The sequence below is a fragment of the Meriones unguiculatus genome, chromosome 3 (genome assembly GCF_030254825.1).
Source record: "Meriones unguiculatus strain TT.TT164.6M chromosome 3, Bangor_MerUng_6.1, whole genome shotgun sequence".
In the NCBI taxonomy this organism is placed as follows: Eukaryota; Metazoa; Chordata; class Mammalia; order Rodentia; family Muridae; genus Meriones; species Meriones unguiculatus.
The window spans coordinates 168,880,125-168,890,702 of record NC_083351.1 but is presented as its reverse complement, the minus strand read 5'-3'; the positions used below and the strand labels follow the sequence as shown (position 1 = coordinate 168,890,702).

General features: G+C 40.5%; 1 protein-coding gene across 2 annotated transcripts in view; it reads right to left on the bottom strand.

The window, feature by feature from the left end:
* Window positions 1-3,660: 3,660 nt before the first annotated feature.
* The window catches only part of Anxa3 (annexin A3), a 47,434-nt gene continuing 40,516 nt past the window's right edge, over window positions 3,661-10,578 (bottom strand). For both annotated transcript variants that reach the window (XM_021650051.2, XM_021650052.2), the window contains exons 12-13: window positions 10,378-10,500; window positions 3,661-4,097 (exon numbers count right to left, since the gene is read on the bottom strand). In XM_021650051.2, coding sequence (XP_021505726.1) covers window positions 4,038-4,097; window positions 10,378-10,500 — 183 coding nt within the window. In that variant the 3' untranslated portion in view covers window positions 3,661-4,037. The remainder of the gene's footprint in view (window positions 4,098-10,377; window positions 10,501-10,578) is intronic.

Here is a 10,578-nt window from a genome sequence, read left to right as displayed (position 1 = left end):
TTGTTTTCAGATATTTACTGAATGCTACTGTTTATGGAGTGCAAGGGACTAAACTAGGGGCCCTGTGCAACACACCAGAATATAAATACTCTTTATATTCTTCATGTCATTAAATATTCATAGTTTTTGAGGTAAGTGCTATTATTCCTAGCTAAAATATCAGGCTGCAAGGAGAGGAGTATTTGCGAATTATGCACTGATTTACATACACATTGTTGTATTACGTGGAAAGCCAAGATCTGAGCCCAGGTTGATCTGATTCCAAAACCAATGAATTCAAGACAAATTATAGTTGGAGAAATTGAAGGTTATCAACATGGAATGCAAATGATACGAGAATGGACAGCAGAAAATACACAGAAGCAAATCCTTGATCACATTACCTAAACATTTTCTTCAAAAGCCCTGACAAGTAGGTTCTTTGAGAATCTTCTCTCCAATATTTTCATTTGCCATTTTTGTAATCTCCAGAACAAGTATACTTTTCTTCTAGAGTCTCCTGCGTTCTTCATCTCAGCATATCAGGAACCCACGGCTCCTTCCAGCTTGCACGGTATCTTCTTCTCTGTCTTCAGGGACTAACCACAGTTTTCAGAGAGCTGACTTATAAATACTCATCAGCACAGGTGATCCATGGCTGAGCTAGTACATACAGACAAATGTTTATAGTATGTTCATACATACTTCATCCAACTGTAGACAGCCCCAAGAATGCTGGAAGACTGAGTTAAATTAATCCATGTTTTATCAAGTGTTTACAGTGACAATAAGATGCCTGTACCATGACATACACTCCACAAAACATGTTTCCAAGTAGTTCCTATTTGGCATGGCTACTGCCAAGCAGGTAAAGTAGGTTTTGTCTGGTTTGGACAAAAAGCCAACCGTTTGGCTTTGAAGTTGACCTGCCACCTTGTGGAAATCAAAGGCAATGAAAATCACCCCCCTTGTCCAACACACTAATAATGTATGATGTAGGGTAGCAGAAAATTCTTTCTTTTTGAAGTAACATCTCGTAACTGTCTGGCAGATGTGAAGCTATTCTATAGAGAGACAATTTTGCCTTCTCTTTGGCTATCTATCAGACTATGGAAGACAATGGATTCCCATGAAATTTCCCCAGTCATGTTGAGAGAAGGAAAAGATGATGCCAGCCAGAAAAGGAGCTTGTCTCTGGAAAAGAGACACTGACAACTTGTCAGACCACTTTGTAGGACAAATGAGAGCCTAGACAGTGTGTCAGCGGTGGATGGGGCCATTCCTTGAACTGCTTAGACATGTATACCTCTTTTCCTCTATTTAAACCAAACTGCCATATTTATTTATGGACTTGGGTGTCACTGGATCTCTTTCTCTGTTCCTTTTTCAAATGTGGCTGTATTAAATAAATTCTTCTTCTCAGTTTGAGAAAGGGCAAGCCAGTTTTTCCCAATGGAGTCTCACTTGCATATCAATCGCACTTCAGGGTAGCTAGCACCCATGCCCAGGAGTAGCTGGCCAATACAAAATAAACAACGCTTTCTTTCTTTCATAATGAGCATTTTGCTTCATTTTGTTTTGGTATTTTTCTTATGGTCTTTTGCTTGCCTTGTTTTGATTTTCATTTCATGTTTCTTTTTTTTCTTTTTTGGATTCTTTGTTTGATTTTTGTTTTATAAAAGAGAAAGAGGAAAAGAGAACATAAAGTTAAGTGGATAGGGAGGTGAAGAGGATTTGGGAAGAATTGGGGAAGAGAAACATGATCAAAATATATTGTATTAAAACATTTTAATTAAAAAATTTATAACTTAAATTTAATAGCTGTAAGTATAGGTCTGAACCACCAAACGTGGCTTATAATAATATTTATTGAGGGTTGTTCTACTACTGTACTGAATACCTTTTTATTTTATCTTCAAGATTTACTTTTAATATTTTAAATTATGTGTATGTGTGGGGCAGTGTTCACATGAATTCAGGTGCCCCCAAAGCCTGATCCTTCTGTAACCTTCTGGAGCTGGAGATACAAGTGGTGATGAGCCACTTAATGTGGGTGCTGGGATCTGAATTCAGGTTCATGGGAAGAGCAAGAAGCACTCTTAATTGATAAACCATCTCTCCATCCCCATGAATACCCTTTTAAATATTTCATTTCATTATAAAACAATCTTGTCAATGTTAGGTCCAAATATTCCTCAGGAACCTATGTTGCAGTGGTGGTTTTTCCTCCTGGCCCCAAGCTTCCAGAATAAAGACTCATGAGACTCAAAATATTATTTACAAATATCTAGGCCATGTAGGCCTAGCTTTTCTGACTAGCGCATAACTTAAAATAATCCATTTATTCTAATCTACATTCTGCCATGTGGCTGGTCACCTTTGCTCAGGTATCATGTGTCTTGCCAGCCACATCTTTCATATGCCAGAATTCTGTCTGCAGGATGTCCCGCCTCCTATTTCCTGCCTCAGCTATAGGCCATTAGCTTTTTACTGACAGGCGATGCTTCCATACAGACACAAAAGATCCCTTCTACAAACCTGCCAGAAAGGGCCACGTCCCTTGGCATATACCTGTGGTTATATATCAAAAGCCCATGCTGGCCTTCAGGCTCCTTTGGTTCTTGTTCACATGTACCTGTTATACATTTCAAAGCCCATGCTGGTATCCTGACCCTTCTCACCTCCTCTTCTTTGAACATCCGGGTTGCTTTATTTCACAGGCTCCCCTCTCCTCAGCTGCTTGTGCCCCTTATAACCCACATTATTTTTCCACACACACTTCTCTAGCTCTGGCCTTGACCTGTCTGTTTCTTTCTCTCTCTGTCCTGGACTTTTACAGATGCCTCTGGCTGTTCTCTCTCTTTTAATGATAATAAAAACCTTCTCCCCATTCATGGAGTGACCATTTCAGTGATTTCTTTACTGTGTCTTCACTTACACCTGATGCTAAAATCTGGGGGTTCTAAGCAAAGGCACAGATTGCTGACAAACCCACTGATACAAGGGTGAAAAGATAGTTTTTATAATAGAGATGAGAGAGAGAATAGCATGAGGCTTTTGGGAAATTCTAAAATAGCCTCAGCTACATTTCTGGGGCAGAAAGGAAAGAGGCAGAATGTCAAGGGTCAGGGCTACCACTCTTGGGAGCAGAAAGAAGAGCAGAGGTAGGAAAACCTCATGGCTTATTAAGAAAAATGGTAGGCTGGTAGGAACTGGGGAAACCTGGAGGTTAACACTGGCTTTTGGCATGCATCACAGATACATGTTAACAGGAAGCCTGATGTCTCATCCACCAGAGGAAGAAGAAATAGGGAAGTGACTCTTCCTGGCAGACAGAAATCTGTTTCTTAGGTTCCTGAAGAATGCTGGAAATATCAGCCAGCAATCTTTCTGTTTTTCCTGCCAGGATCCAGCCCATACAGAACATTAATAAGGCAAGCATTACCTCATTCTTCTGTCAAAAATCCAGAGGCTACCCTTCTCCTTCCCTGAGCCCACGTCTCAACCACACTAAGCTGTTAATGGACTTGTCACTCTGCACTGTCATAAGAATTACCCCAAACTAGTGAGCCTCCTGCTACCACCTCCGCAGTGTTAGTATTATAGGTGTGCACACCATGCCACTTCATTATAGGTTTTTAGACCACACTAACAAAGTAAAAAGTAGAGGCAGCGACAGCATTTACAACAAATGTGTGTATTTTGAAATATTTGTTGGTACTAGGCAACATACAGTATTGCTAGGTAATGAAAGCAAATACACAATTAGTAAAGACAACCATTTTTAGTATCCTGATTTATGTTTGATGCTTTTGAACTACACAGCTTCCAACTTCCTAAGAAAAATAGAAAATCATTAGTAGGTCTTTAATTGCAGATTGAATTTCCCTCAGAAACCTCTGTGTTATGAATGGGATGCCCTAAAATGAAACCGAGTTTGTTCTGGCTGCTGCAGCGAACGATGACGACGTCTATTAGGCAGCACTCTCTTGCACTTGGGAGCACTGCGTGAAGGCAGAGTCCGCCATCAGGGCAGGCACCTTGGGAAACCGTCCTCCTCAGTCATCTCCTCCACAGATCTTCAAGAGCACGTCTCTGTAGTCCCCAGAAGTATCTGACTGCAGAGAACAGCACCAACAGAGAATGAGCAGACCGGAAATAATGAGGGGATTGGCGATGAATCGGCCTGTGCAATGCTAGGGAAGCCACTCGGGTGGCTGCAGGTGTGAGCTGCACCCTTCAGGACAGCACACCTGCAGCACCGCAAGTTTCTCACACTCGAGTAAAAGTGTGCTCCAGCCCAGTGTGTTCCCTGCAACACATAATGTTTAAATCCTGGTGAGACAGTACAACTGAATTTCAGGTAGGGCTTGAAAAAAATACAAGATTTCAGCAATAACATGATACTACATATTATCTGCAAAAAAAAAAATAAATTTTTTTTTTCTAAAAAAAAAAATCCTGTAGCTTAATAACAATCAATGTTAACTGACACTCCTATTTGCAGTTCAAACACTTACCATGGGAAGACTGAATGTGTCACTCAATGGTCTATAGTGTGCTTAACCACATAAGACCCTGGGTTGGATTTCCAATACACAAAGCTTAAAGGAAAAGTTTATCTTGTGTTAACTATTGCATTGCAACCGTGTAAATGTTTTATGCAGCAGAATATGAACTCTCCTAATCTCCATGTAACGATTACAGAGGTAAAGAAAGGTGCCCTCAAATCAGAGAGCCTGGCCCCTCACTCCTGTCCTGTCACAGTTTCCTGGGAGATTTAAACATTCCATCCTGCAGAGAATCTCCTTAAGTAGGAAGGCAAACGTCTCAGAATACCTTCTGGAAGTCCCTTAAACTGACCAGATTCATTAGGCTCCTTCTTGCCAAAGCAAGCAACAAAAGTTTTTAGTTTGGTTCGGTTTTTTCCTAGCACGGCCCAACATTCTTTTCTCTTCCTGTTTTTTCAGTTCAGGTGACTATGGTCAGCCAGCTTCCTGCTCCTGCTACCAAGCTCCCACTGCCAGTGCCATGTCCTCCATGTTATGATTCGTAGCTGGTCTTTGCTACTTTGTGGGTTCTTCTTTTTTCCTACCCTTTATCCCTCCAGTTTCACCCCCTGTGACTAGATAGGAGAGAAAAAACAGAGAGGAAAGAGTGAAAGAGATCCTTGAACCAATCTAATTTCTGTCCTTTTGTTTCTTCTTTGAGCACAACTACTAACAAACTACAACCCACCTCCCTGAATGACCAACAACTGCCAACCCCATCTATTGGGGGCCCTAGAGTTTATATACCCTCTGAAAAGTTCCCAGAATTCCAAATGTCACACAAATGTAGAAACCATCTGCAGCTGGCAAAACCATGGCTCTGCTAGAGCACCAGGCAAATCATAATCAGCTGCCGTGGGCAGTTCAAAGCGGTCTACATCCTCACACCTAGAACTAAAGTGAAGACACGTTCTTATACTATTTTTGTGTTTTTAAAAGAAACCAACATTTCAGAATTGTCACTACAATGATAGATCCTTTTTTCTCTTGAACTGTAAGCCCAAAGTGAACTCTTTATCCCTTAAGTTAGTTAGTTTATTCATTTAAACTTATTTATTTATTTAGAGTCTCGATGTGTAGCTCTTAGTGGCCTGGAACTTGCTATGTAGACGAGGCTTGCCTCAAACTCATAGAGATCTGCTTGACTCTGCTCCTGAGAGCTGGAATTAAAGACATGTGTGCCACCATGCCTGACTCCTGAAGTTATTTTCCTCAAGAGTGTTTATAACAGCACCAGAAGGTGCCTAGCACACTGACTCTCACAGCGTACCCACAGGAGCGACAGTTGCACTGCCTTTTCAAGCACTGGCCTCTAGCACTTTCTTATCAAGTCCTTCTCAAGTCTTCAGCCTCTGCTCTCTTTGCATGATTACCATTCTACTCATATGTACTCCAAACTGGCTGTGTTCACTGCCTCCCATCCCAGTCACACCTACTCCAGTGTCTCCGTGTCACAACCCCCTAACTCATCACCCCACATCTCCCCAAACCCCTATGTAAGTCATTCTTCGCCATCATGATAATCTTGAATGACCAACGTTCTCTCTTGCATAACACTCTCATTGGTCTCACAACCCTTGTGCTAAAGACAGGACTATTTCAATGGTGCAGGAGAATTCCCGCATGGCCTAGCCCCTCTACCTTGTTTTCACTGTTTCTTCTACCCCAAGATCTTTCCATTTGCAGTTCCCTCCTTAGAATGCTCAACTAGCTCCACACAGATCCAACTGTCCCCTTGCTAATGCCCACTCACTTTCCAGACCAGACTCATCCTTTTCCCGTAGAATCCTTTCCTATTAGTCAAGTCTCCCATGATAGGATCTTTAAGCACCACGTATCTGTCTCTCTCACATTGGTGAGTTTTACACATATTTGTAATTTCATAGGTTTTAAAAAGATTTTTCTCCTTATAACTTTAGCCCTGAGTCTGGCATGTAGCATTCACTTAATAAATATTTGTGATTCAATTAATAAATATTTCACACATAAATATTTGTGATTAGTTGAAAACAGTACAAATCCCCCAACTTTGGAACTCTGGGTGAACTCATTTCACTGTGATGCCTGAGTATTCCCTAAAATAGACTTTCCAAATTAAGCAATTTACTTAAGGCTTCTTTTCCTTCAGCCTCTTAACCACGAGTCTGTTTCTAGGAGGCATCTTAGGACCCTGTTGACCAGCAGAATTCCAGAGGAGACACCCAGTTCCTGTTGTTGGCCTGATGGGAAGACTCAAAACCCATTGCTCTAAGAAATATTCCTTTCCAACCCCCAAACAGTATTTTTTTTTTTCAGTTTCTGTACCTTCACCCTCCATATTGCACATTTAGGACGTGGCTGCATAATGTTGTTCCAATTACCATCTATGCTAATGCCTACTTTAATCCTTCATAGGAGTCGATAGTATAGACTACGAGATTATTCAGAGTAGTTACTATATTGTCCTTACAGAGCACTTTTTATTACAGTCTAGGAAAGACTATCAAAAATGCAGTCTTATCTGAATTTCCATTAATATATTTTTTAGATAGTGCCTCAACTATGTAGTTTAGGCTGTCCTTAAACTAGAGATCCTCCTGTCTCAGCCACTCCCAAAGTACTGGTCTCATAGGCATATGTCACTACATCTGAATCATCTTGTCAGCAAAAGATGCCATTTTTTTTTTCACCTATGTTCTTACTCTCCCCACCAACCACCATCCATGAGAGCAGTAAACAAGCAGTCATATGTCTGAGCCATAGGAGGAAGCAGAGGATGGCAGAAGCAAAGACCAGGATGTGCATGTGTGTAGGAGATGGAAGGAAAGGAATCTGTATTGTTTCACATCACAAACTGGACTCTTCAGTGATGGATTTTCCTTTTTATCAAACTACAAATAGTTTAAATGTTTCCTAATACAATAAGTCTCCATTACCCAGAGTACTGTGGGATGGTGAGCCACAGCTTAATCTAATTTTCTGGTTTGCTGAGGGTGAGCGAAAAGCCCTCCTGGTGGGTCAACCTTGTTACTGACAATTGTTATAAAATGTATGTGTCTGCTTTTCTGCCTCGGCAAGTGCAATGTGGTTAATATTATTGAATCTTCCCATGATGATGGAAACTATTGTAATGTGTCAGGATCAATTCAAATAGAATTGAGCATGGGCTACTGACAAAAACCCATGCTAAGCCCTAGGCGGAGCCTGCTGCTCTTCCGGATCAGTTATGATTTTGACTTACCCATGCGTCAAAGTTTAGCAGAAAACAAAGACTCTGCAAAGGCAGAAAGGAATTTGGTGAACAGATCTAGCTGACTGGCTAAAGTGAATACATTCATTTGTTCCTTAAAAGGGGGGGGGGTGGTTGGAGAGATGGCTCAGGGGTCAAGAGCACTGCCTGCTCTTCCAGAGCATCTGGGTTCAATTCCCAGCACCCACATGGCAGTTTATAACTGTCTGTAACTCCAGTTTCAGGGATCTGACACCCTCACACAGACACATGCAGGCAAACACCAATGCAAATAATAAAATAAAATAAAAAAGCATGCATGGGCCCTGAGGCTAGAATGCTCCCAAGGTGGTTATCGTTGGCCAGGCCAATGTCCTGGTTAATGGTACCTATCATGGATAGAAGTGCATTGTAGGTAGAAGGAAAGACTCCAACCACTCAATGAGACACCAGAACATGGCCTAGGTGAGGCATTCCCAGTGGCCATGGCTAGGCATCACATCCCTCAGGGACCAGGGCTTTGGAGTCCTAGGGGCTGGAGGTGTAAGAGCTGCCAAGAATCAGGATCTGTGTACAACAATCCTGGAACTGGACCAGGACTCCCAGTTCTTCCTGCCGGGCTTCCGGCTGCTTATCTGTTTGTCCTAGCTCCTTTGCGTGCTGGTTCTCAGCAGGTATCAGTCTGGGTCTTCAAAGCTCATTTTTCTGATGAAGTTTGTAGAGTATCGAAAAACCCAGAGGTAAATAAGTCACACAGCCCGGGAAGCCCTTGTGGAGCCAGCCCCAGATTCTACACTGCGTGACGGGAATGGTTGGGTAGTCTCAGCCCCTGTGACCATACTGATTCAGGGAACCAGTCTGGATTAATTCTCTTAATTATCAGAGACTTCTGCGTGTCATTTTGAGGCTAAGGCAAAACAAAACGAAGCAAAATAAAATGAAACAAAAAGTAGAATCATCAGAATATTGCTAGGAAGATCCAGGGCCAGTTCCTTAGCATTTATTAGCTAGCTAGTATTTTAGCCATTCACATATGACTTTGAACCCAGAGTTTTTACAGTATGGAAGCTCTGTGTTCTAAGCAATTATATAAATTTAATCAGTCTTGCTTCCTTAATAATTCTTAATTTATTATGTAAATATATGTGTGTACACTGAGACTTGAGAACAGTGATTGTGGGTCCACTCTTTAAATAGACAGGAAGAAATACTGAGCATTTTGGAAAGATTCTCATCCAGAATAACAGAAACAATGGGAAAATTTTTAAAAAACCAGAAACTATAACGATTCATAAATTCAGTTACATATCAAATGAAAGTTCTATTTGGAAAAATTCTTTCAGCTGAGGCAAAAAGTAATGGAAAATGTTTAAAATGAGATAAAAAAGAAAAAGGCTAATCTGCTTTATGTTAAAGGAGGTCTTAGAAGTTAGCAAAAAGTAATAGAAACCCAAAAGAAGAAGAAGCCCAAAACACAGAAAGAGACAGCACAGCAAAAAGAAATAAAAACGGCTTTTAAAATGCGAAAATACGTTCAGTTATAACCTTCACCTGTTGGACTGTAACAATTAATAGTATATGAGTAAAAAACAACCCTCTATTCTGAGGTTCTGATGCAAACAAGGGAATGGGAGGCACATGATCATATCTATTAAATTTCTGAAAATATCTTTTAACTGTCTCAGCCATTTACCCGTCTCCCCCAACACTTGTACCTCATGAAAATGAGTATGTACACTGTAGTATTATTTTGAATAGCTGGGAACCATCAACATCTGTTGACGTTATTGGTATAAAAACAGAATGATGTACAGCTACTGAAAATGAGATGCCTTCCTCATACTACAATGAAAATAACTGAAGATACAGAATCTACCATTTTTGTGTTTGTGTGTGTGTGTGTACAACAGAGGACTTATTTTTATTAGTTATTGTTGTTAATTTGTCATTGCTGCAGTAGGGGTCAAACTTACGGCCTTGCACATATAGATAAATGTTTACTACTGATCTACATTTCCGGTTCAACAAAGGAAAATTTAAAATATGTACTTTTCTTTTCTTACTTTGCCACAAATGCTGATATTTCAGCATTTTTAAAAAGCACTGCAACATGAACAATAAACAACCAGTAAACTCATGCACTTTTCAAAATAAAATTTTATGAGCCATAAGCCTTTAAAAAGATGACTTACTATTATATTCTTAGTGTTTAAGAGATGGAAAACAGTCACCATTTTTTTTTTTTTTTTTAGATTTCTTTCTTTCTAATTCTATGTGTATGGGTTGCTTTTCCTACAAAAGTCCGTGCACAATATGTATGAAGGGCCCACAGAGGCCAGAAAAGGTATCAAATCCTCCTGAACTGGAATTGCAGGTGGTTGTGACCTACCATGGGGGTGCTGGGAACTGAACCCAGGTCCTCTGCAAGAACAATGAGTGCTCTTAACTACTAAGCCATCTCTTTAGTCCTCGGTTCCCACTGTTAAAGGATGTTTTGGTATAACTGTTTTAAACTCAGAAAGCACAATAACAAGAAGAGAGGAATTTAAGTTGGATCTATCTATGTTTTAAGAACTATGAAAGAAAGATAGTGAGCAGAGAAAGGAAAACTATGCCTTGCTATTTCCAGAGGAGACTTACTTGAATTGCTGAGTATAGAGAGTAGCCATAATGCTTCTTGAACTCATGTCGGATGTCCAAAAGGTCAATCTCTGATCTGGAAACCATTATTCTGTTCAGGGTGAATTCATCGGTTCCAGCACCCTGGGAGGAAAAGGCCGTGAAAATCTTACCAGTCACTCAATGACATTCACATAGTCAGTTATAAAAGACAGATTATAG